The 27,270-nt window shown below is 43.1% G+C and overlaps 1 protein-coding gene, 2 long non-coding RNA genes and 1 pseudogene across 3 annotated transcripts; 2 read left to right on the top strand and 2 right to left on the bottom strand.

Moving 5' to 3' along the window:
• Positions 1 to 265: 265 nt before the first annotated feature.
• LOC124647027 lies at positions 266 to 4,333 on the bottom strand (annotated as a pseudogene).
• Positions 4,334 to 5,134: 801 nt separating this feature from the next.
• Positions 5,135 to 5,777, top strand: LOC124708324. Its single transcript, XR_007005101.1, has 3 exons — positions 5,135 to 5,302; positions 5,406 to 5,524; positions 5,644 to 5,777. It is a non-coding gene; the product is annotated as an uncharacterized LOC124708324 (long non-coding RNA).
• Positions 5,778 to 6,230: 453 nt separating this feature from the next.
• LOC124708325 lies at positions 6,231 to 10,894 on the top strand. The gene is made up of 3 exons (XR_007005102.1): positions 6,231 to 6,423; positions 10,548 to 10,628; positions 10,795 to 10,894. It is a non-coding gene; the product is annotated as an uncharacterized LOC124708325 (long non-coding RNA).
• A 12,328-nt stretch (positions 10,895 to 23,222) lies between these two features.
• On the bottom strand, positions 23,223 to 26,135 carry LOC124708323 (purple acid phosphatase 2-like). The gene is made up of 3 exons (XM_047239998.1): positions 25,455 to 26,135; positions 24,235 to 24,940; positions 23,223 to 23,567 (listed from the first exon to the last, which is right to left on the bottom strand). Exons 1-3 carry the CDS (start codon positions 25,930 to 25,932, stop codon positions 23,381 to 23,383), a joined length of 1,371 nt encoding a protein of 456 aa, XP_047095954.1. The 5' UTR covers positions 25,933 to 26,135; the 3' UTR covers positions 23,223 to 23,380.
• Positions 26,136 to 27,270: the final 1,135 nt, after the last annotated feature.

The following is a 27,270-nucleotide window of genomic DNA, read 5'->3' as shown; positions in this document are numbered from 1 at the left end:
GTAGTTGTTGGGCATGATGAAGAATAGGGTGATTTGAGCCTTTTCTTATTATAATAAATGCCATGTAGCGTAGTTGCTTGCTAGAAGGTGAGAAAAGAATCTGGGTATTTTCTTCATCAAAGATGATCTTTTAGGACCTACCTTAAATCATGTAGTCATAATTTTTATATCTTTTTTTAAATGCTAATCGTATCAATCTGGGCGAGCACACAAATTCATTGCTAGAGTAATACTAATAGAAAATATATTATAATGTGTTCTTTTTTTTTAAATATCCATAAAGGATGTAGGGGTAATTGTGTTCGTATTGTACGAAATGAGCCGCCAGTTGGCATTGGCAAAATAAACTTTTCTCTCTATTTTATCTTGTGACCTGAAATAAAACTTTTTCTTCCTGACAAATTAATATAGAGAGATTACACAGGTTTTGTCATCTGAGATTTTAGGAACGATTTTGTCCAATGTCGATAAATGATGTGAGATGATCAGTTTGAGTCGTCTGTAGGCATCCAATATCTGTTAGTGAGCCACACAGAGTCTGCGGTGACCTTTGCACCATCATGGTTACGGTGCCACTCATAGTAAGCATGTGTTCGGTTCTTGATTTCTAGTGTCGCGTGCCCGAAGCTCGCTTCCCTGAACGCTGAGTATGCTGGCATCGGCTTCGTGAAGCTGCATCAAGTGATGTTTTGTTAGCAGTGGAAAAGAGTATTTCAGATGTATTTTCAAATTAATTCAGGTTTATCACTAGGGCAGTGTCAATATGGTACTCCTATAGTTCTTAAGTCTATAATGTATATATAATAATGTAATTTGGACTTTCTTCCAGTGGTGCTTGTCATACCAAAATATTCCTTTGTATCATGGAAAGATGCATTTGCGTTCGTCAGTAACAGAAATTGCTGCATCTAGGTTTGAGCTGCACTACTTGTGTCGATTAATTTGTTGTTATGATTCTCGCTATAAAACTAAATTATTGTGAACATTAGAATTGTGGCAACACAATTATATCTTGAACCCTCACATCTAAGTATATGTTCGATCAACTTTTTCAGTGGTTTGTATCTTAATGGAGTAGTGTTTTCTTCTTCTTTGGTTAGTTATATGTGATAGGCATGCTATAGTATTCTAGATAATAAGTGTTATTTACTATACCTTCTGAGAAAATAATGATAATTTGCGTTTATTGGTTTCTAATTAAGAGCCATATTAGTCTTGAAACATCAACATTTCGCCTAGATATAGCATGTCTTAGATACCATTAATACCACTGCATGCATTGGGAAGTTGGGATTGCCTTATGCAACTTACTTGTCAGCGATGCCTTCGATGTTGCCTCCGTCACCTATGTTGATGTAGACCGGCGCGTCCAGGTTATGCGCCGGTGTGGACTTGCCATTTACGATGTCGTACTCAATGTTGGAGAATCGGCGGCTGCGCTCGTAGGAGTGGACATGGCCAGCGAGGACTACATCGACCTTGGCATTGACGAGCCACCGCTCAAACTGCACCCGCATGGTCTCCCCCTCCATGTAATGGTAGTTGTTGCTGTTGTACCAGGGAGAGTGCAGGAGCACGATGAGCCACGGCGTCGTCTTCCTGTCAACGCGCCCAAGCTCCTGGCTGAGCCACAGCCACTGCCATAGGCGGAGTAGGAGGCGAGCACGATGATGTGCGCGGAGGCGATCTTGACGGACTACCAGAAGGGCTCCGTGCTTCCGGCGGCACGGTACGGCGTCGGGTAGCGGTGCGTGAAGGGCTTGAAGAGCGTCGTCTCTCCGATCTCTGGAGCGTAGTCGAGCTCGTGGTTGCCGGCGGCCCAGAGCCAGGGCTGGTAGGCGACGCTGCGCTCGACGAAACGCGCCCAGGTGTCCCAGCGGTTGTTGTCGTGGAGTGGGTAGTTGTCGGCGTAGGACAGGTCGCCGACGAATAGCACCGCGTCGCCGGCGTTGGCCTCGTAGTGCGACACCGTGCTGTTGGAGTCGAACGTCTGGCCTAGGTCACCTGTTGGTTTGTTCGCTCCGATTTATTTTCAGCATATACCGAATACTGTAGTATAGGAGTAATAGATATGAATGAATTTAACAATTAAGATAATAGAGAATTTTAGTGCAGAATTGCAGATATATTTCAGGGTGCATTACCACTGGCCCATGCATGCTGGGGATCTAGTCAAACCTGGCCATATTTTTCCAAATTTTCTGATAGATACTTGCCAAGAAATTCAGAGTCCGACGAAATTGACATGTCAGCAACTTGCAGGATGCTGCCTGAACGAGCTGCCGCTAAATTATGGATGCTAGCTACGACGACTTTGACGATGCTGGTCTTTCCTCATCTTGTTTTAGATCCCACCGAAAACTTTTGTCTCTACTTCTACCACTATTGGGTAGTACTCTACTAACGACTAAATAATTCTACTGTAGCATGAACATTGAATTGAACGAATGTTGGATGTTGAAGTGAAGGAGTGGAATGTGTACGTACCGATGAGTCCAAATTCAGATAAATAGATAATTTCAGTATACAGATACATTGCACTGGTGACTGATCCATGCATGGGGATCTATCCAAACCTGGCAATATTTTTTTCAAAATATTCTGATCGATACTAGCCAAAGAAATTCAGACATGCCAGCAACTTGCTGGATGCCGCCTGAACGCTGCCGCTAAATTGTGATCCACTGGATGCTAGCAACGACGACTTTGACGATTCTGGTCTTTTCATCTTGTCCTAGATCCCACCGGACCCTTTTGTCTCTACTTCATTACTATATGGAGTAGTACTACTAACGACTAACAAATGTTGGACATTGAATTGAACGGATGTTGGCGGAAATTCAATTCGGCTCCCGGGTGCATAGGCTCCCTCTACCAACAAAACATATTTCGAAGTGTGGAAAAACTTTGACAAAAAAATCTACATGTACATCTCCATAATATATGTGTATGCGTCAAGTTTCACGAAAAAATAATATTTTTTGTGGCATATGTAAAAAAGAGAAAACTTATCCTGTGAAAAGCATTATTTTCAACACTGAATTTTGTCTTTTTTACACACGTCACATGATAAGTTCATTTTTTATGAAACGACTTTGTGAGCGTGTAGCACATGAAGATGTACGTGCGAATTTTTTGTTTCAATTTTTCTGAAATTTAGAATATGTGTAAGATGCATTCAAAATATAGGGAGCATATGCTCCCATGTTCCAAAACATCACTCCCGGATGTTGGACATTACTATGTACTACCTCAGGTCGCAATTAATTGACGCACCAAAAACATAACGTTGTGCATGTGCAAGTCTCCCTCCGCGTCCATTAAATCCGACCGGAGGGAGTACTCACGACTAACGAATGTTGGATCTTGAAGTGCACGAAGTGAATGTGTACGTACCGATGAGTCCAAACTTGAAGGGAACATCGGGTCCTTGCATGGGCGGGGCAGTGAAGGAGAAGGTCCTCACCGTGTGCCCGAACCCCATGGCGTAGTAGTACTTGACGCCGTGCCTGAGGCCGGTGAGGTTGCAGTGGTGGATGAATCCGGACGTGTAGTTGTAGTAGCTGTACCGCGTCAGGGTGGCCCGCGCCGAGAGTACCATCTTTTCCGGCGAGCGGCCGTAGGTGACCGTGCCGTTGCCCGGCTCGTCGGGCGTCACCCACGACACCGCCATCGCCGTGCCCGTCTGGTCGCCCAGCGTGATGTGCACCTGCTGCGGAGCGTTGTAGCCGGGCGGCACGCGGAAGACGTCGGCGTCCAGCGGCATGTCCGCGGTGGCCTCCAGCTTCCGTGTGGAGTAGATTTAAGTCAAAACTGTCCCCCGAATTTATTGATGCTAAAACTGATCTGTTGACCACCATGTTTTTGTTTGAGGATAGTTGTTGTAGTCAAACTAATCTATGGGCCTAAATGAACATATATGATCTAGTTGCTTAGTCTCTTCTTCTCTAGCTGCAGCCCAATATACCTTGCCTTTTTAATAAGAGTTCAGTTAAAATAATATCAGTTCTTCAACTGTGTAATCTACTTGTGCATGAAGGAGTACAATTGCACGTTTTTGGTGAGTTTATGTCTCCTTTCTCCTCTTCGGGTAGGAGAAAACCATGATTTTTTACTTTACACATGGCTGCTGTTTTGGAAAAACAAACCTGCTAGCCTGTGGTAGATACACGGGTGCTGTGGTGTGTCATGTGGGTCAAGTCTCCTCCTAATTTATTCTTGCAAATCCTCATTTAGAACTGACATCATTTGTGTTATTCTTATGTATGTCAGACAGGATGGCTAGATGATGCCACCTGCAGCTGGATCCATCTCGGAGCCCCGACGAGGTCATTGGGTCCAAACCATAGCTCAGTTGGACTATGACATCTAGCCCGACCAAAAGGTAGCTTGCTTCCTCACCACTCCAAGACGGACCTTTTTCCCTGTTTCTGGTGTGCTATAGCCTCTACCTAGTTGTAAACTAGCTTGTTCCAATTACAAACTAGCTTGAACCTTTGATGTACTATCTTGCATTAGCATGTAATGTCCCTTGTCTTCAACACAGTATTGGTGACTTCTACTTTCGGTTCATCCCTTGCCTTTCTCTTCGTAATTTATTTGATGATCTTGTGACGCTTGTATATCTCTCATAGATTTGTGTGGGAGTCCAAAGCTGATGGATCATTCGCTATCTCGGAGAATACATGGAATGAACCCCTCGGCTGTGGAACTGAGATCGAACTACATCTCTGCGATGAGGCTAAGGAGTACTTGGAAGAAGGCAAGCTAAAGGTATCATCGTATTAGCCTGTCTTTTTTGTTTTTTGCAGTTCAATATTCTGCAACAAAAAATATGTTATGTGCGCTGAGTTGGTTGTAATCCTGTAGAACTGTTGTTGTCCGTATTTCTAATTCAATGATTCATGAACCTGTATGTGGCCCTCACTGGACACCTAAGAAAATCGCTGCAGCACTGCTTTGCAAAATTAAACGAAGAAAAGTTTCATTGTGGTGGTTAGTGGAAATTAAATGGCTTTGGATAAGATTAGGTTCCTTGCCCTTATTGATAAGGATGTCTTGGGGGAAGGTGACACTGCCCAGCTTGAAATCCGGGTACAACGGATAGCAAAGCCAAGACTCTTTTCCGATTGTCACTTCTTTGCTTTTAGAGATGATAGGTTTTAAGGCATATTATGTATGCAAATGCAGATTAAGTTGGATAAGGAGAACAAGATTCTCGCCATTCAGGATAGAGGTGTTGGTATGACCAAGGCAGATCAGATTAAGAACCTTGGAACCATTGCGAAATCTGGAACTTCAGGTGCTGCTCTTTTCTACTTACATTTAAGATTATTTGAAATCTCTAACACATATAGATGGTTCCCTTGAAATTTGCTGACGTTAATTGCTTGCACTTTTTGCAGCTTTCGTGGAAAAGATGCAGACTGGAGGTGACTTGAATCTCATAGAACAATTTGGTGTTGGCATCTACTCAGGTGGCTTACTATGTTGAAGTTGTCAGCAAGCACAATGATGACAAACAGTAAGGCACCATTGTACTTGTCTTTATCACAGTACTGATGCCTTGTGTTTTTATTCTTCCCTTAATTTTGCTTTGCAATTTTCTTGATGCTGTTATGACGTTGTATTTTTCTCTAATAGATATGTGTGGGAGTCCAAAGCTGATGGAGCATTTGCTATCTCGGAGGATACTTGTAATGAACCCTTGGCTGTGGAACTGATATCAAATTACATATCCATGATGAGGCTAGGGACACCTGGAGAAAGGCAAGCTAAAGGTATCACCATATTACCATTTATTTGTTGTTATTACGGTTCAACAGCACTTGATATGTACGCAAAGGTACCTTAGTGAAAACGATGCGTCAAGTGGTATGAAGGTGCTTTGGTTCCCGAGAAACGTTGACCTCAAATTTTTTGATCCCGTTCTGGTTGCTCTCGCTCACATACGTCCTTGATTGGTTTTTGTTACTTTTATTTCCCGTTCATGGATGAATGGCTAGGCGGTCGAGAGAAGCATGCATGTGTGGAAGCGGGAAAATTTGTTTTCACTTGATTAGAATCTTGTTGGCTTATCATGTATACTTCTCAGTTCTTTTATTTCTTTCACAGTTCTCTGCTTATCATTCATAGGCGGTGATGAAACTATCATTCTTGTTTGAATCAACTACTAACTAGTCGTTTCGGGTTTCACTAAGGTATCCTTAATAACTTATTACAGCTACCCGTGGCTGTGGCTTCTGGATCGACATCGACATCGGCAGTGGATGCACCCCTGGAGCCAGCCTTCCACTTGTCTGTCGCGCCGATGTAGACCTGTGGTGATCTCTCTTGGCAACGGATGATGGGCGCTGCTGGTGTAGCCAGAGAGAACACCGTCGTCTTCACGTCCTGCCGCTTGGCATCAACTATGGCTATGAGGTAATCCGACTCTCTTAAACCCTTCTGGTTTCATATTCATGGTTGGTGCAGATGGTGATCTGTTGTGCGTTCTTGCTAAATGCAAGTAATAGGCTATGAGAAAGCAGGATTTCCGTAAGAATTTTTCTAGGAAAATTTGGTGTTTTGTGGCCAGACTGGATGTATGTACATGTTTGCACAATGTTCAGATTCTACACATGTTTTCTCTAATTTGCAGCAGCCGTGTAGACAACTAGTGGCCTTTGTGTTGTCACCTGTACCCTTCATGTTTCATTGTGATGTGAGCGTCTTATTATTGTACCTTCGTTCATGTTGTCTTGCATAGAGGGTTAATGCTCATATTATTCGGGTACATTTGCTCTGTTTTTTTTATAATGGCGAGCCTCTGCTATGTTTCTTAGTTCCTCTTCTTTTCATTGGATTCTTTGTAGGATTTTCTCTGGTTCTGCATGAAGATTCTTACTACCAAAATTATGTCTTGTCTTATTTCCTCGACTCACCAGACATAATCTTTGAACCTATGTTTTTCTTGACTAAACAAAAAGAAGAAAAATGCTTCCCCTGGGTACATGTTTTGCTCTGGTTTGTACAAGGGTGGGTGTATGTTTTGCAAACAACTTCTCACTCTTATTTTCGTGTTGTAGAGGATTCTTTGCAAGATTTTCTCGGGTTCAGTGTAAAGATTTTTGCTACCAAAATCTTTCTTGTCTCTGCTACCCTGGTTAAGTGTGAAGATTTATCCGGTTCATTGCGAAGATTCTTACTACCAAATCCTGTCTTGTCTTCTTTAGTCGCCTTCCCAGGCATAAATTTGAACGCTGTTTTTTTAGGATAAATAAAAATAAGGAAAATGCTCTTTGTTCTGACCAAGTGAACACCACACCTCCTCTCCGTGCCTCTATAATTACACAATGCTGCGCTTTATTTGCTTCAACCATGGATATCAATTTGCATAGCGACTTTTGCATACTAGCTAAGTATTTGAGTTTCCTGAATTTAAGTGCTCAGTAAAGAATGAAGAGCATTTCTACATGATGGCAGTAGCATTGGATCAATTTTCAGTAACATTTCAATTGGTTTCCATTTTGAATCTAAATGCTCTGCATCCGGTGCAGATGCAACAATACACCTGTTGCTTCTTTTCTCAACATAAAAAGGCTCGGCTTATTGACCCAGCAGTCCAATATATGATTGTTTTGCAATTGGTTACTTGGATGGCTGATTTATATTATGCAAACTATGTTTGTTTGATCCTGATGCAGTTCATATACTGCGATTTCATCCGATTTCAGAGCAGTTGTTCACCCACGGTAGGCTGGTTCGTTTGTTGCGGTCGCTGAAACAATAAAAAAAAGGTGTACTATTGTCTCACAGTTTGTTTGCTCTGAATGTGTTAGTAGGTACTAATAGCTAACTATGCATGGGCCATATTTATTCTTCTTCAGTTTCGAGTACGTTTGCGTTGTCGTGGTGTACCAACTGCTTATTTAGCTACTCATTTGCCATTATGTTTTAAAATTCGACCGGGGATGTTATGCGTCAGGTTAACTTTTAGAGCGACATGTATTATTGTCTTATGGGGGTAATAACTAAGCCTTGATTGGCTTGTTTATTGATTAGTGTTCTAACATGCGGCTTCCAAGTACTAGCCTATAGTACTTAATTGAACATATATTATACTACTAGTATAGGATACAGTAGGATCAGCCCAGATAGCTGAGGATATTGTTGGGATTAAAACACTTTAGGCATTTCACTTCATCGCTATTTTTGGCTTGGAGGTGTCAGCATTTTAATGTACTACACTGCATTTACTCTTGTTGTGGTGCAGCAGTTGCTTATGGCATATAGTAACATCCTTTCTAACTTGGATGATGAATTTATCTCGACTGGCTTATATTTAAGCTATACCGGGTCCCTTTTACTTCCTACCATGGATAGCAATTTGCTTAATGACTTTTGCATACGATTTAGTATTGTTGTTTTATGAATTCGAATAATCGGTAAAGACTAAAGAGCATTTGTACACAATGCATGGCAGTAGCATTGGTTACATTTTAAGTGTTACGAACTGGTAAAATTTAATAGAATTTCTTACTACTCTCGCTATTGGCCAGTTGGATTCCATTTTGAGTTCAAATACTCTGCATCTATTACAAGTAGAACATTTGCACCTGCTGCTTATTTTCTGAAAATAAAAAAGGCTATGCTTATTGACCCAACAGTTCAATATATGACTCTTATTTGCAAGTGGATATTTGGATGTGTGGGTTTTCATCTGTATCTGATCATCTCTAATGTCTGGTTTCCCCTAAATTTTTGTATACCGGGTTATGGAATGTTTAGATGATTTTCATTGCTCAAACTCTTCATTTTTCATAACAATTGCTTTCTCTGATATGCAGTTGGCCAATGAATTTTTGGGTACAGAGGAGGTCAGTATTCTTCTCACACTTTTGAGAACCCATCCTGGAATATTGGCATACTACGTTGCTGGGAGTGTCAGAATTCCAAATGGAATCCCATATCTTATATTCATTTATCCTAGTTAAGAAAATTTAAATGATCATTAATGTAGTTTCATCTCCGAAAACCATTTCCTTAGGTGCAGCTACAGTGTGTATTCGATCAGACTAGCTACAGTGTGTATTCGATCAAACTGGTTGTTAGTCACATAGCCTGTTCAATCTATGGATGCTATTTATTTTACCAGACATGTTTCATGCCTATTGTCACATAGCCTCTTCATCCCCGTTTCATGGCCGCTCCGTTAGCCAGATCGCCCCAGAGCTATACGCTTGCGTTCCAAAGAGGCGTCGGAAGGCAACATCGATCGCGGATGGGCTGCATGCCCATCGCTGGGCGTGTGACATCGACGGCATCATCGGCATTCGTGAGCTTGGTCAGTATCTAATTCTATGGAGGAAGGTGGAGCAATTTGCTCTCACTAATGATACACCAATTAGTAAATGAACAGATCAGGGTTGACGCGATGCTTTGGGCCAGAGCTGGGGCACTTGGCCTTTGCTCCATCTTGCCCACAGACTGGGATGTCCACTGATCCCCTATAACGCTTAGCTATAGCCCTCTTTGGAGGCTTGTATCATGATTGTGTTGCATTTTCTTGAAAAAAATAACAATGAGACCTATGATTGGAAATATATTTGCTACAAAAACTTTGTTAGTCGACTATTCACTTCTTTGTGAACCAGTGTTCACTGTTTATGATTTGGATGGACATTTTTGGTGCTCTTGATAATATTGTGGGAAAAGTTACCCAACCATATTTGTTTTTTATAATTATGATATGTTCGCGTAAAAGGCTAAGCATGCTCTCAAGAATATCCGCTCATGGCAATATAGAATTCAAGATTGTTGGTTTGAGTGATAGAAAATGCAACGAACAGACGCGGTAGTTCATCGTAACCCTTTTATTCATTTTTACCAGTGCAGATATTAATAAGTTGGAAAGGGGGCCCTACTTTTCTAGGTTGTTTTGCAATTTATTTTTGTATACAGTTTATTGCCATTTACTGAATGTTCTCTGATTGACAGCCTGGATACTTAATTTGGTAGTATTGATGTTCTTGTAATATTTGGATATCGATTGAGTGATTGCTGTTTCCTTTTTTTCTGTACTGATCATTTAAATCTGTGCCATTTAGAAGTACTTGCCAGCATTGTTTGTAAAGCTATATTGGCACTGCTTTTTTTTAGATTTATGGATTACTCTATTCCACAAATCTGAGCACTAGTTGGTTCTTTAGAATTCTGGATTATATTCCAAACAGATGTTTGCTGGTGTAATCGGGAAACACGTGGAGCATTTTCTTTAGTAGAAGTGTTAAAGTAGTTCAAGGGGTCTTGGCTGTGTTAAATTGCTTTTGTTTTGGGAAGAGCTTGGCAACATAGATAACATATTCAATTCACTCTTTTTTATCTTGAATAAACCAACTAGGGACAAATGTTGCATTGAGATTTTTTTTACCTTATGTTGTTGTACTTGGAAACATTCAGGTTGAAAGAACTATCCTGTTTATTTTCTACGGAATTAACTATTTACTATAATTCTGTTTTGGAATGAGTTTTTATTCTTGTACTCATTGAACTCTGCGTACTTGCAGACTAAAATTTGAAGTTGAATGAATTGGAACCAATGGATGAATTAAAGGAAGAGGTAGCAGTATGCATGCTGCACTTCAAAGGTTGGCAGCCAAGTGATTTCCAATGTTGGTTTGTCTAATTGGAGAATGACATCGTATTTTATGTTTCTTTTTACATACCATGTTGGTCAAGCCAACCAACTGCCAGCTTATGACTTTTACAGTGTATATGCATGCTCTAAGATAGCACTTTGTTGATATGTAACAGTCATACTTCACCTCCACCCATGCCGCCGTGATACGGTGGTGAGTCAACCATGACGCAACCGTGGCAGCAGTGGCCTTCTTCTACACCTCAGTGTTTTAGGTGAACCCATGGGCTCCTCTTCTTTCTCATCTACATGCCAAAGATTCCTATGTTATGTGTACATAGCTCTACTATTTGTTATGTCTGATTTAAGTTGCAGTTAACAACAAGCTTATGATGCTAGTGTTGTATGCATAATTGTTTGTTTGATCCCTTGTCCAGTTTAAAACAGAATTATCTCATTGCTGTAGCTTTTTATTTTCCTCCTGCTCTTGTACATAATGGTTTGTAAAACTTTGAGAGATTGATATATTGTCATCCTTAAATTTAGCCTTTCAATGGTTAATTTCTAGTTACTGTTGTAGTCAAGCTAATGTGTGGGCCTAAATTAACATAGGATCTAGTTGTTTAGGCTCTTTCTTCTCTAACTGTAGCTCCAATATACCTTGATGTTTTAAAACAGAGTTCACTTAAAATTACATCAGCTCTTTAACCTGCACATGTTAACTACATTGTCACGTCTCTCAGGGGTTCTAGAGGAAGTAGCATCTTCAACGGTAGTTGGAGCTGCAGCTCACCTTCTCCCAGGCGCAAGTAGAACTCGTGACATGTGTTATGCAGGCTGGTAAAAGCTCTTTTCTCTTACTATAAATATCGATTGTCTGCACCCGTGTGTTGCTGTGAGCTCAAGAAAAGTTCGTTCCTAGAATTTAGACATGCTTTTCTAGATCATGGCATGCGTAGGGTACTCTGTATGACCCATTGACCCATATACATGCCATTATGTGACTTTTAGTTGCACGGATGACTTCCGTAGATTTTTTTGATCATGTTCTTACTCTTTTTTACTTTGGATGGTCTTCAGATACTTCAAGTTCAGTAGAAGGGAGTAGAAGAGTTCATACTTTTGTTCTAGTCAAACAGTGGATGTTCTTGTACCTGTGATGCTGTTTATACTATCATGGTCTCGAAATACTGTAAATTGAATACCAAAACTGTATATATTGTTTAGTTGTGCAATGTTGTTACCCTTGTCTGCTTGTTTTTTTATTTTTTACAATGAATCATAAGGACCTTATCTGATTAGGCTTAGTTAGTTGGACTAATAAGAAGAGAATCTAACTCTGCGATTTAAGTGTTACTTTTATGGTTTTGCAAAAGCTATAAATTTGACAAATGTAGTGGTTGATGGATATGCCGCTGCCCATTGTCATGTTGAACAAGTATTCTTCTACAGGTATGGACAAGACAGACCTAGAGGGTGCACTTACTGGTTTTGTGGTTGTAGTTCCTATGGAGCCTGGAAAGGCTGAGTGGTAAGCATTATAGCATTTAATTATTCTGATTCACCATTCCGTTGTATCTGCAATTTGGCTATGTTTGCTCCACAGCAATATGAATTTGGCTATGCTTGAACCAAGACTTGGATTGTGGTCAGCTTGAATGCTTTGTGTTCTCTGATCTAGCACTTTCCATGTTTAAATACTTGGTTTTTGATTGCGTGAAGGCCTGTAGAGTTCCATGGTGCTGAAGTGTGGAGTGGATTTAAGTCAAAACCGTCCTCCAAATTTATTGTTCTTAAAACTGATCTATTGACCATCATGTTTTTGTTCAATGATAGTTGTTGTAGTCAAACTAATGTGTGGACCTAAATTAACATAGGAAGTTGTTTGGTTCCTTTTTCTTCTGTAGTTGCAGCTCCAATATACCTTGCTATTTTAATCAGAGTTTAGTTAAAATCATATCAGTTCTTCAACTGTGTAATCTACTTGTGCAGGAAGGAGTGCAATTGCATGTTCTGGCTACGGTGGTGCTGGCCACGGCCTCCTGCACATAATGTGAGGCTTTAATCCCGCCAGTCATTTGGCTTCGACTACCTTGTCTACTTCCTCTTCCACTCCTGCCGGCGTGCGATGGCCGCGAGTTCACTTTCATGCGATGGCCGCGAGTTCACTTTGACCCAACTAGGGCAGTGGTGGCCTTTTTCTCCACCTCCATGTTTTCAAGGGGCGAGGACTACATCGTCGCCTTCTCGGTCCTCCTCTTCTGTTGCCTCCAAGGTAAACTTAGATCTTTTTATTAATCTTGTCTCAAGGTTAAATAAGCTTAAGTGTCAAAATAAATTGGTTGGACTTTTTTTTGAGAAATTTGTTGGACTTTGGAGAAGAAATGGCTAGCAAGTAGGGGCAGGCGTGCGAAGCAGGGCCCACTGGCCACGCGTACCCAACAGTCCAACCAATCAGACTCACGAGTACCCACGCGTACCACTCCTGGCAGCTTTCCCACAGGCAGTTGCCTTCTCCGTGGTCAGGCTCAGGAGTAATGGCTACCGCTCTCCTCTCTGCGCCTAGCTCTCTGCGCCTCTTCAATCAGACTCGGGAGCCGAGGTTTCTGCCGCAGCGAAGTTCACCGACGCACGAAAGCATCTGCACATACGCTTTTACTTCCCCCTATATTATCGTAGTTAAGGATGAAGGCTCGGAGCCAATCCAAGCCTGGCGGAAGGAGAGAGAAAATAAATCAGCGTCGAGCCCTCCTTCGCCAGGCCGCCGCTGAGCACCAAATCAAGCTGTAAGAGGATCGTCAGGCTGCCGCTGAGCACCAAATCAAGCTGCAAGAGGATCGCCAGCCCGCCGCTGAGCACCAAATCAAGCTGCAAGAGGATCGCCAGGCCGCCGCTGAGCACGAAATCAAGCTGCAAGAGGATCGCCAGGCTGCCGCTGAGCTGCAAGAGGTATTAAACTTCCAACCCTGCTCCATCCAATGCAAGTTCTCAAATTAAACTTCACTATTTTCATGGAAAAAAATACTCTGTCAACATATTTTTTTTAATAAGTCTCTCAACACTTGAGGTCAGCACCGGCAAAAAAAACACTAATTTGAGAAGCATACACCAACTTGCCATTCGCGTCCACAGATTAATCCCAAATCTCCGGTTATATACTACTTTCCAGGTCATTCCAGGTTACCTATATACTACTTTTCAGGTTATATAAAACTTTTCCAGGTCATTCCAGGTTACCTATGAAGGACTTTCTAGGTTACCTACCGCATTTGATTTCTCAAGGGACAACTCATTGTCCGCTAATTCAATAATTTGGGCACTGTTAGCTATGCATCATTGCAAGTTTAATTACATATCAAGCAAAGCTGCAAGCACCTTGTAATATACAGAGCAAGCAAACACCTTGCAGAATAAAGCGATACAAGGTTCAAACGCAAAGAGCAGAAGTTTCACAAGCAAGGTTCACCAGCGATACAAGTTCAGAACTAACAAGTTCACCAGCGATACACAGCAGCTGCAGAGCAGCAATAAGTTTTACAACATAAGCCAATGAGAGGCTATCATACAAATATAATAAAGTTTTAACACACACACCCACAGTGGGGCAAAAGAACAGCTCAAAACACAGCAGAGGTGACACACTAACACCCTGCTGCGTCATAGCTAGGGAGCAACTTGCAGTAGCACAGGAAACTAGGAGCTTCAACGACGACATTACTGGGGGAGCTTGAGGGTCTGGAGGGATACATCAACGTTCTTCTTACTTTCTTTTGGGATGCTTCCTAATTGGTGAAGTTACATCACCGCCCTCAACAGCACCATTGAGCCTCGGGCTGAACCTCCTAGGCGCCGTGATGAGCGAGGCTTCTTGGTAGCATGGCTTTTTGACTTGGCAGCTTTAGAAATCCCTTCTTCATGCACAGCTGTGTTGGCAGCTTCAGGCACCGCAGCAACAGCCTTCTTTGTGTTGGCAGCTTCAGTAGCTTCAGAAATGTTGCAGGAGGCATCAACATTGCTGCAGTAAGCACCAACTGGCTGCAATGCAATGATTTTTTCTTCAGCAGCCTTCTTTGTATTGGCAGCTTCAGTAGCTTCAGAAATGTTGCAGGAGTCACCAACATTGCTGCAGGAAGCACCAACTGGCTGCAATGCAATGATCTCTTCTTCATCAGCCTTCTTTGTGCTGGTAGCTTCAGGAGCTTCTTCTTTATCAGCCTTCTTTGTGCTGCTAGCTTCAGCAGCTTCAGAAATGCTGCAGCAGGCACCAACATTTCTGCAGGAAGCACCAACTGGCTGCAATGCAGATAATCTAGCTAAGCATGCATCAACTTGTGTTTGGTCAACTCCAAAAGATTCAGGATTCTGCACTGAAGAAAGGATCTGAACTGCGGACTGGATAACTTATTGAGACTCAGGCACTCCAGAAGTTACCACGACAGAACTCGCCATAGCAGATCTTACATCTTGGGAGTCAACTGCGGACTGGATGCAAAATCTTGATGATTGCGCATAGCAAATCTCCTCTAGAGATTTCAACTGAAATGGAAAAATGAAGAGAAGATGTAAGATTTGAAGCCAAGTACGGCATAGTATGCTTTCAAGATAAAGAGATGATCAATACCTTAAAGTTCTCGAATGAGATCCTGCCATTGTCCTTAGCCTTACAAATAGTATCCACCAAAGTCGCCATATCATACTCATTGAGCCGAGGACGATTCTTGTTTACACTATCCGCTAGTTTCAAATTATCGACAATAAATCCCTGACAACCGAATATACAGTTAAACAAGTTAACTGTGAAGCAGGCACATCAAATCCATATGAAGCAGGCAACTCAAGCACGATAAAAAAAATCCAAAGATGACAGCTAGCTGGGCAGGTAAAAAAAATCCAAATCCGAATATACAGCTAGTAATTGATGAGAGCACCAGAATGCTTACCAGAATTATGATTGGGCAACCAGGCATAGTAAGTGATGCCTTGTTTTTTGCATCCTGTCTCTGCTTCTTCCTAATTTTGATAGAATCCCTAAGATGCTCATACACTATTGTACACATGTCAAATTTCTTTAGGCTTGCCAAATCCCTTGTGTACATCACTTCATGTATGTTTATATTTTGTGAAGTGGTAGGAGCTGGAAATCTTGAAAACAGAATGAGGAAAAAACATTTGACCCTCAAATGTTTGTTCTCCTCTTTTTTCATAAACTTCAATATATTCCCAGTGTCCAACGACGTTTGAACCAATTCAGATCGCAATTGAATAAAGTCCTTATGTTGTTGCATATTGTACTTGAGGGGGGCCTTAGGACCTTGGGGCAGCAGATGATGGATTTCATCTGGTCTGATGTATACAATTACATCATTTTGTAGCTGCACCTTGATCCTATCCTCTTCTGGAAACTAGTTGATCTGGAAGAGGATAGGATCAAGGTGCGGCTACAAAATGATGTAATTGTATACATCGGACCAGATGAGATCCATCATCTCTTGATCCTGCCCCAAGGTCCTAAGGCCCCCCTCAAGTACAATATGCAACAACATAAGGACTTTATTCAATTGCGATCTGAATTGGGTCAAACGTCGTTGGACACCGGAATATATTGAAGTTTATGAAAAAAAAGGAGAACAAACATTTGAGGGTCAAATGTTTTTTCCTCATTCTCTTTTCAAGATTTCTAATGCCTACCACTTCACAAAATATAAACATACATGCAGTGATGTACACAAGGGATTTGGCAAGCCTAAAGGAATTTGACATGTGTACAATAGTGTATGAGCATCTCAGGGATTCTATCAAAATTTGGAAGAAGCAGAGGCAGGATGCAAAAAAACAAGGCATCACTTACTATGCCTGGTTGCACAATCATAATTCAGTAAGCATTCTGTGCTCTTATCAATTACTAGTCAGTATATTCAGATTTGGATTTTTTACCCGCCCAGACTAGTCGTCATCTTTGGATTTTTTTTATCGTGCTTGAGTTGCCTGCTTCGTATGGATTTGATGTGCCTGCTTCACAGTTAACTTGTTTAACTGTATATTCGGTTGTCATAGATTTATTATCGATAATTTGAAACTGACGGATAGTGTAAACAAGAATCGTCCTCGGCTCAATGAGTATGATATGACGACTTTGATGGACACTATTTGTAAGGCTAAGGACAATGGCAGGATCTCTTTCGAGAACTTTAAGGTATTGATCATCTTTTTATCTTGAAAGTATACTATGCCGTATTTGGCTTCAAATCTTACATCTTCTCTTCAATTTCCCATTTCAGTTGAAATCTCTAGAGGAGATCTGTTATGCGCAATCATCAAGATTTTGCATTCAGTCCGCAGTTGACTCCCAAGATGTAAGATCTGCTATGGCGACTTCTGCCGTGGTAACTTCTGGAGTGCCTGAGTCTCAAGAAGTTATCCAGTCCGCAGTTCAGATCCTTTCTTCAAGGCGAATCCCGAATCTTTGGAGTTGACCAAGCACAAGTTGATGCATGCATAGCTAGATTATCTGCATTGCAGCCAGTTGGTGCTTGCTGCAGCAATGTTGGTGCCTCCTGCAGCATTTCTGAAGCTGCTGAAGCTACCAGGACAAAGAAGGCTGATGAAGAAGAAGCTTCTGAAGCTACCAGCACAAAGAAGGCTGATGAAGAAGAGATCATTGCATTGTAGCCAGTTGATGCTTCCTGCAGCAATGTTGGTGACTCCTGCAGCATTTCTGAAGCTGTTGAAGCTGCCAACACAAAGAAGGCTGCTGAAGAAAAAAATCATTGCATTGCAGCCAGTTGGTGCTTACTGCAGCAATATTGATGCCTCCTGCAACATTTCTGAAGCTACTGAAGCTGCCAACACAAAGAAGGCTGTTGCTGCGGTGCCTGAAGCTGCCAACACAGCTGTGCATGAAGAAGGGATTTCTAAAGCTGCCAAGTCAAAAAGCCATGCTACCAAGAAGCCTGCTGCTGCGGTGCCTAGGAGGTTCAGCCCGAGGCTCAATGGTGCTATTGAGGGCGGTGATGTAACTTCACCAATTAGGAAGCATCCCAAAAGAAAGTAAGAAGAACGTTGATGTATCCCTCTAGATCGACCCTCAAGCTCCCCCAGTAATGTCATCGTAGAAGCTCCTAGTTCCCCGTGCTACTGCAAGTTGCTCCCTAGCTATGACGCAGCGCAGGTGTCAGTGTGTCACCTCTGCTGTGTTTTGAGCTGTTCTTTTGCCCCGCTGTGGGTGTGTGCTAAAACTTTGTTATATTCGTATGATAGCCTCTCATTGGCTTATGTTGTAAAACTTATTGCAGCTCTGCAGCTGCTGTGTATCGCTGGTGAACTTGTGAACTTGTTAGTTCTGAACTTGTATCGCTGGTGAATCTTGCGTGTGAAACTTCTGCTCTTTGCGTTTGAACCTTGTATCACTTTATTCTGCAAGGTGTTTGCTTGCTCTGCATGGCAGTTGCTCTAGTTCCACCCGTCAATTTCACTGTCTCCAGGTAATCAGTTAACCAATCCTCTGGTTCTTGCAATCCATCGAAATTTTTGTAATTATCAAGTAACTTACACCAGAAGGTACCCGAGTTTTACGAACTCGTCGACTAAAGCTAGGGAGTCTACACATATCCTCTTCATCGACTTCTGGTGAGTACCGACGTTCTCTTCTCTCCTGCCATGCTGTATCGACTCGTTCTTATATCGTTGTATCTCTTGCGTCACCTTCTCGTGGAGGATCTCGCGCTGCCGTAGTAGGTCGAGGATTATTTTGTCTCGGTGTGCTCTCTGGTTGTGGCGTACTTGATCCTGCTATCGATGCCCCCATGACGCCAACTCCTGCCATCGCCATCTGGTACAAAGCTTCTCTGGGTCCTCCGGGAGGTGGCTTGGATGCCAAGATGAAGGCATGACTCACCATATATCCTGCTTCTGGTGTTTTGGGGATGATGTGCCCTCTTGTATCTATCGACATAAAAGACATGTCGAGGTTTTCTATCAGGTTCTCTCTTTCATGCTCAGGCACGTTTGCTAGTCGAGATCTTCCTCTTGCGCGTGCTGTTCTGTGACTATCTCCCGAGGTTCCTGATTGTCGGCTCAGGTTGGCCCTGCGCGCACTTGATGCGGAAGCTGCAGCTCTTCTTTGGTCAAGTATAACTCTTTGTTTTTCGAGCTCTCGTCCGACACGAGCGAGTCTATATTGATAGGCTTGCGGCTCTTTTGCTGTGGCTGTGGTGGTCATCGGCTCTATGCCGTTCATGGCCCTCTAAGCTCTATCCCAAGCTATTTGCGGAAGTTGTACTTTATCGCGAGGTGTGGACCCGACGTATTTATTTCTTGTTCCTCGCGTAAGATCAGCGGGATCGATATATGGATTGCCCAAATCATCGAAAGCCTCTGACGCCTCTTCTGGATGACTTGATTCACCGACCACACAGATTTGATGATATATTATAGCTTTGTTTTCTTCTTCAGGGTTGGTGACACCGTCTGATAGATCGGCGAAGACCTCCTGAATAGAAGAAGATCTTTCGATGAAGTCGAAGCTATCGATGCTTTCGTGTCGCTGCTCATATCGGAGCCTGTGAACGACCCGAAAGACATGTTGCCGAACATATCGGCGAGTTCTCCGCCGATGGCAGGCTTGGTGAAGCTTGACGACGAAAACTCCTCGTCGACCGACTCGATGATTGATGTTGATGATCCCGAAAAGTCGGAATCGGCCGCTGACGGTCCCGAAAAGATCGGTGCCGCAAAAAGGTGCGATCCTTTTTTCCCGACGAGGAAGTGGAAACTCCCGAACGTCATCTCCGTCGACTCCTCCAGATCGGCATATGCATGCAAACGGGCGGGAGGGTGAGGAACAAAATCGACGAGATCAGGTTTGACCTGTTTACCTCCGTCCATCGTGTTGCTTGCTACTGATGATGTTGTCGATGTTGACAATGCCATCGAGATCAGCTCCTTGTCGCCTCCATTTCCCACAGACGGTGCCAATTGACAAGGGTTTAACTTGTCAATGCCTACAAGTTGTAGACTAGGGTTTCGCGGAAAGTAGAGGGCAAGTAGATCTGGAAGGTTCAGCCGAAAAGGTGCTCGACTATGAAAACTAGGGTTTGTGTTGACAATGATTCGATCCTTTCTTTCTCCCCCGGCTCCCTTTTATATAGGAGGTGGAGCCGAGGCTTTCGTATCGCTCAAGTTACAAAGTCCGGGAGGTTATACGAGTCCTTCCCATATTATTACAAGACTTCCTAATCTATCTCTACTTTCCATATCAACGCTTGTTAGGCTTCCGGGCTTCATAAACTTCGGGTCGTGGGCCTCCAGCCATCCTTGGGTACTTTATTCGGCAGACCCATTCGGGATGCCTATGTTAGCAGCGATGGCGTGGCGGCGGATGGCTTCTTCCCGTAATTTGACGGTCAATGAGGTGTGGTGCTCTACCACCACTGAGAGGAGGTAGTGCTGGACCTATCGCATGGCGCCCTCTGTGGGATGCCAAGCATTGTTACTCCTTCTTCATACACGGGCTATAGAGCTCATCCGCCATGATGGCAACCCGATCACCCGAAGAACAAGAACCATAAGGGTCGCGAACTCTAGTGGGGTGTTTTCAAGCGCACCCTCGATGTTGTCGTTGCAAACATCTAGGGCGGAAGAGAGCATCTGCCTCTTCCACTGCTCTCACCACCGCATGTACGACACGATGGGCTTCGAGGAGGACGATGTCGTGCTGGCCATCCTTGGCAATGCGTACTTGTCGCCTGCTCTGCGCACCCTGCCATTCGTTGTTGGCGGATGCCTGAAAGGAGCCGTTGTTGCGTGACACCGATGCCTCACCTAAAACCCAAGGCTCGCACTCACCCTCAAAGAATAACACAACGACCTAAGAGCGAGGGCGGCGCCCTTATCTGTCGGCATTGCATGGTCGACGCGTGAGACGGGCAACTACATCGACCTCAACAAGGACGGCATCGATCTAGGAGGAGGAGGTGAAGAGACAAACACTGGCCCTAGCGGCGTGAAGGACGGAGAGGAGGAGAGGCTCGACTACATCTTGTTCTAATACCATCAGTTGAGGAGGATTCTTTTGTGTGTAACTTGACCACCTAAAATAAAATAAAATAAAATTAGTATAATGAACAACATGTGTTCTAATAGCATGCCAAAAATCTCCTAGAAAAGATACATGTACTGGTCTGTGCAAAAAAGACATCTGATTGTTGCAAATAACAAATCCAAATGGTTCAAACAACACCAAATTTTGTTACTTTTGCAGAGACCACCAAATTTGTCATTTTTCGTCATAAAGTTGCTTCCAGTTAGAACCCATTCTCATGTCCGTTGTAAAAAAATCATATTTTTTTGAATTTGTTTGCTATTTTTTATAAATTTTCTATTGGAACTCGAGCATATGAACTCGGGTTCAAAAGAACATTTATGTATGTATCTCTACCCTAACTTGGGAGTATGCCTAATAGATAGGCCCAAGCAGGGCCAGCTTTATATTTTCAGGGGCCCTAGGCGAAGTCCGAAAAAGGCCCCTTAATGCTAATATATGTGTACGCATAATATGATATCTAAATATATATGTGCTTACTTTCACTTGCAAAAGCTTAAGAGTTGAAATCTAAGCACACATTTTTAGTTCAAGATGTCTATAAATAATTGTTAAGCACTTAAGCGATGCCATATTACGATAAAAATAATAAAAATAGCAAAATAGCAAAATATAACAAGCATTCTCTACTAGTTTGATTATCTTAAATAAAATGAAATTACAGTGACTCCATCGACCAATTATTCTTCAGTGCTTCATGAAAAATTTCGGCATTATAAGACCTAATAGCTAAAGGAATTTACATGAAATTATAACCTCAAATTAGAACACTCCCTAATTCAGAGGTTAAATCATTGATTAGATGAAGCATTAGATAGGGATTAAGTTTTGGACTTACACACATGGCAGGGGTGATTAGGGGATTATTGGCGGGCGTAAAGTAATTTCCCCTAGCCAATCGATGGAGCACAACAGACTTGGGAAGCTGGGACTGGGAGTAGCGCGGGTCGATGGAGCCTGGAGGCGACCGAGCGAGGCGAACACATGTGAAGAGTCCACAATAAGTCGAAGAGGAACAGAGCTTGCCGCGTGAGTGGATGAAGTTGATCGCGTGTTTTCTCGTGGCCTTTATGATTGTCTACACTATTTTCCTTCAATTAGAAGCTAAAAGGCTAAGCAGGGGCATAGGGGAAGATTAAATCCTGGGGCCCCATTGGCATGGGCCCCTGGCGGTCGCCCATGGTGGCCATGGGTCAGGGACGTTCTACCAAGTCGGGTGTACCATGGACGGATGTGTCATGAGACATATCAGGTGGCCCAAGCCTATTGGAAGAAGACTAAAGCCCAAAGACGGACAACTAGATAGCCCAAATCGGATCCACAGGAGCCCGACAGTTGTACAATGCTATAAGACTTAAACAAGAAGACACAACATTCTTAGCCAAGATATCCTAGGACTCTTAGTCGTCTGAACAAACTCAGAGCATGTAAACCCTAGCCGGTTCCTATATAAAGCTCACAAGGGCACCCCCAGGGTTATGACCTAGACATACACAGGTCCATGCATTGTATCTCCTGAGATATACCATTATACAACAAAGAAGAAAGAGGTTTCACCTCCATCACCAGGGACTGAACGTGAGTACATCATGTGCAATAATGTTGTTCCTAGATCTCCATAGCCGACTTAGCCTCACCTCTCCGTAAGCCACCGATGGCTATTCTTGTTACTTTTGCACGCCACCGTTGTTCTCTGGAACACTTCATTAAGTGCAATATATGGCTTTTCCTCTACCACACTGAGGATTGCATCATCGCTAAATCATATTTATTATTATTATTTGCTTACATTAACATTATGTTTGCAAACAAATATTAGTTGTATATAGTTGCAGCATTTACATCTATCTCCATGCTAATGTTGTAGAAGTATATTAAAATGATGTGTGTCCAAGTTTAGTGCGGAGGGTTTATTTGGTTCCTTGAAACTATAATTAGTCCCTACACTTCTGGGTATCCGTTTTTCTAATATTTATCAAAGAAGTATATTAAAATGATTAAGATATATACTAAAATCAGCATTATTGTTGTATACGAGAAGAGAAGTACATACTCCAAGAAGTAACAATCATTTTCGCATGGAAAATACATCCTAGGACCAAGTTTAGTGAGCAGGGTTAAGGCGAAGGTTTTAGGAGTTTAGGTGTTTGTTCTATCTGGTTTTAGTGTAGTTGTTGGGCATGATGAAGAATAGGGTGATTTGAGCCTTTCTTATTATAATAAATGCCATGTAGCGTAGTTGCTTACCTAGAAGGTGAGGAAAGAATGTGGGTATTTTCTTCATTAAGAGATGATCTTTTAGGACTTACCTTAAAACATGTAGTCATTTTTTTATTTTTTTAAATGTTAATAGCATCAATCTGGGCGAGCACACACATTCGTTGCTAGAGATAATACTAATAGAAAATATATCATAATGTGTTCTTTATTTTTTTAAATATCCATAAAGGATGTAGGGGTTACATAATTGTGTTCGTATTGTACAAAATGAGCCGCCAGTTGGCATTGGCAAAATAAACTTTTCTCTCTATTTTATCTTGTGACCTGAAATAACACTTTTTCTTCCTGACAAATTAATAGAAAAAACAAGGAGATTACACAGGTTTTGTCATCTGAAATTTTAGGAACGATTTTGTCCAATGTCGATAAATGATGTGAGATGATCAGTTTGAGTCGTCGGTAGGCATCCAATATCTGTTAGTGAGCCACACAGAGTCTGCGGTGACCTTTGCACCGTCGTGGTTACGGTGCCACTCATAGTAAGCATGCGTTCGGTTCTTGATTTCCAGTGTCGCGTGCCCGAAGCTCGCTTCCCTGAATGCTGAGTATGCTGGCATCGGCTTCGTGAAGCTGTGTCAAGTGATGTTTTGTTAGCAGTGGAAAAGAGTATTTCAGCTGTATTTTCAAATTAATCTAGGTTTATCAGCAGTGTCAATATGGTACTCCTAGTTCTTAAGTCTATCATGTAAATATAATAATGTAATTTGTAATTTTTTCTAGTGGTGTGTGTCATACCAAAATATTCCGTCGTATCATGGAAAGATGCATTTGCGTTCGTCAGTAACAGAAATTGATGCATCCAGGTTTGAGCTGCACTACTTGTGTCGATTAATTTGTTGTTAACATTCTCGCCATAAAACTAAATTATTGTGAAGATTAGAATTGTGGCAACACAATTGTATCTTGAACCCTCACATATATATGCACTAAGTATATGTTTGATCAACTTTTTCAGTGGTTTGTATCTTAATGGTGTAGTGTTTTCTTCTTCTTTGGTTAGTTATATGTGATAGGCATGCTTTTTCAGTTATATGTGTAGTGTTTTCTTCTTCTTTGGTTAGTTATATGTTATTTACTATCCTTTGTGAGAAAATAATGATAATTTGCGTTAATTGGTTGCTAATTAAGAGCCATATTAGTCTTGAAACATCAACATTTCGCCTAGATATAACATGTCTTAGATACGATTAATACCACTGCATGCATTGGGAAGTTGGGATTGCCTTATGCAACTTACTTGTCAGCGATGCCTTCGATGTTGCCTCCGTCGCCTATGTTGATGTAGACCGGCGCGTCCAGGTTATGCGCCGGTGTGGACTTGCCGTTTACGATGTCGTACTCAATGTTGGAGAATCGGCGGCTACGCTCGTAGGAGTGGACATGGCCAGCGAGGACGACATCGACCTTGGCATTGACGAGCCACCGCTCAAACTGCACCCGCATGGTCTCCCCCTCCATGTAATGGTAGTTGTTGCTGTTGTACCAGGGAGAGTGCAGGAGCACGATGAGCCACGGCGTCGTCTTCCTGTCAACGCGCCCAAGCTCCTGGCTGAGCCACAGCCACTGGGGCGTGTACTTGCCATAGGCAGAGTAGGAGGCGAGCACGATGATGTGCGCGGAGGCGATCTTGACGGAGTACCAGAAGGGCTCCGTGCTTCCGGCGGCACGGTACGGCGTCGGGTACCGGTGCGTGAAGGGCTTGTAGAGCGTCGTCTCGCCGATATCTGGAGCGTAGTCGAGCTCGTGGTTGCCGGCGGCCCAGAGCCAGGGCTGGTAGGCGACGCTGCGTTCGACGAAACGCGCCCAGGTGTCCCAGCGGTTGTTGTCGTGGAGCGGGTAGTTGTCGGCGTAGGACAGGTCGCCGACGAATAGCACCGCGTCGCCGGCGTTGGCCTCGTAGTGCGACACCGTGCTGTTGGAGTCGAACGTCTGGCCTAGGTCACCTGTTTGTTTGTTGGCCCAGATTTATTTTCAGCATATACACAGATATTGTACAGTAGTGGTAATAAGATCTAAACCAATGTAACAGTTCAGATAAATAGAGAATTTCAGTATACAGTTACAGATACATTGAACTGGTGACTGGTCCAAGGTCCATGCATGGGGATCTAGTCAATCCTGGCAATATTTTTCCAAATGTTGTGATTGATACTAGCCAAAGAAACTCAGACTTGAACGAAGTGGACATGCCAGCAACTTGCTGGATGCCGCCTGAACACTGCCGCAAAATTGTGATCCACTGGATGCTAGCGACGACGACTTTGACTATGCTGGTCTTTTCTCATCTTGTCCTAGATCCCACCGAACCCTTTTGTCACAACTTCATTACTAATGGAGTAGTACTACTAACGACTAACTAATTATACTTTAACATGAACATTGAAGTGAACGAATGTTGGACATTGAATTGAACGAATGTTGGATGTTGAAGTGAACGAAGGAAATGTGTGTACGTACCGATGAGTCCAAACTTGAAGGGCACATCGGGGCCGGGCATGGGCGGGGCGGTAAAGGAGAAGGTCCTCACCGTGTGCCCAAACCCCATCGCGTAGTAGTACTTGACGCCGTGCTCGAGGCCGGTGAGGTTGCAGTGGTGGATGAACCCGGACGTGTAGTTGTAGTAGCTGTAGCGCGTCAGGGTGGCCCGCGCCGAGAGCACCATCTTCTCCGGCGAGCGGCCGTAGGCCACCGTGCTGTTGCCCGGCTCGTCGGGCGTCACCCACGACACCGCCATCGCCGTGCCCGTCTGGTCGCCCAGCGTGATGTGCACCTGCTGCGGAGCGTTGTAGCCGGGCGGCACGCGGAAGACGTCGGCGTCCAGCGGCATGTCCGCGGTGGCCTCCAGCTTCCGCCGATACGCGCTCGTCACGCCGGCGTCAGCCGCGGCGAGGAGCACGGCGAGCGCGAGGAGGCCGAGAAGCCCGTGAGCCGCCATGGTACACTCCCAGTCTCCCACCGCACCAAGTAGAGAAACAAAGGAGGGAGGAGAGCCTAGAATGATTCGGAGTGTGAGGATCGATGAAAGAAACGAGGAGGATGGGTTCTCTTATATACACCTCTGAGTCTATGACCTCTTCGATTTGGTGTGATCAGAAGCTGCATCGTCTGATTTTGCGACTGGCAATTGAGAAGAGGAATATTTGCATGCGTCTCTGCCAGTTGCTCACTGGAACGGGAGCGAAATTAATAAAGCACGTCGACGTCCACTGTGTGGGCGCGCCGGAATGATACTTTGACCATATGGTTAAAGCGTGGCCAGACATTTGATTGTTAGCCGTGTGATCACACCGCTAACAATAGTTCCTAGCAAAGTTACATTTTAATCAAGCCCGAGCGCGCAAATTAAACGATTTTAAATCTCGCATCGCAAAATCCGCAGGGAATATCCGTGGATTATGCTTGTAGTGTGACCAAACTGAGCATCATTCAGCAGTTGACAATTTTGCAGAAACGGTTCAGTCTTGGAGGTTGGATGTGATCAGGACACCGGACTAAACTCTAATTAAATCCGAACAAGGATAAATGGTTGTACTAGGACGGTGCGAATAGTTTTCATTATACTCTAGGTAAACCTGAGCAAACTGAAGTTGTTTAAAAAGCCTTACGTATTTTGCTTGAGAGGGATATTCGCGGATTGTGCTTTTTTTCGATAAGGGGCGTTTTATTACTTAAGAGTTTTAAGCCATTTCGCGGATTGTGCTTGGAAGTCTGATGTGGATCATGCTTCGAGGTTCTAGGACGCTGCCATCTTTTCTTTTACATTTGGCGGTATTGAATTCCGAGAAAATTATCCATTTTTAAGCATGTGTTGCGTAATCTGTAGGGAATATCCACGCATTGTCCTCGGAGCTTGATGGTTGGAGGCTGAGTTTGCTAGAATTGGAAGTAGACTCTGACTAATTCTCAGTACATGGGACGTCATGCATTAGGACACTACGATTTCTTTTTTTCATTTTGCTGTGATAAACTCAGAGAAAATTATCCATCTGTAGCATGTGTGTTTCCGGGGAATATCCTTGGATTATGCTGGGAGCCAGAGGGTTGGAGCTTCAGGACCTATGAAGTTTTTTTTGAAAAAAACAAGGCAAAAGCTTTGCCTATTTTCTAATTAAGAGGAATTTATAGTAAAACCAAAGACAAAATGGTAACATTACAAATGGCTACTCTGAGATGAAAGACCTCTGAAGTTGACTATGAAGCTGGTCTTAATGACATTTGAAGTTGACTAGGAAGCTGGTCTTGAGTCAGTCGTGTGGGCGCGTCCAAGCAAATG

Source organism: Lolium rigidum, chromosome 4 (genome assembly GCF_022539505.1).
Source record: "Lolium rigidum isolate FL_2022 chromosome 4, APGP_CSIRO_Lrig_0.1, whole genome shotgun sequence".
NCBI classification, from domain to species: Eukaryota; Viridiplantae; Streptophyta; class Magnoliopsida; order Poales; family Poaceae; genus Lolium; species Lolium rigidum.
Note: the sequence above shows the minus strand (reverse complement) of the source record. Positions and strands in the feature narration are given on the sequence as shown.

Coding starts and splice junctions, on each gene's coding strand:
- LOC124708323 (XM_047239998.1), bottom strand. CDS start 25,932: ATGGCGGCTCACGGGCTTCTCGGCCTCCTCGCGCTCGCCGTGCTCCTC. Junction 24,941..25,454: donor CTTCAAGTTTGGACTCATCG/GTACGTACACAC, acceptor ACAAACAAACAG/GTGACCTAGGCCAGACGTTC. Junction 23,568..24,234: donor ATCGAAGGCATCGCTGACAA/GTAAGTTGCATA, acceptor CACTTGACACAG/CTTCACGAAGCCGATGCCAG.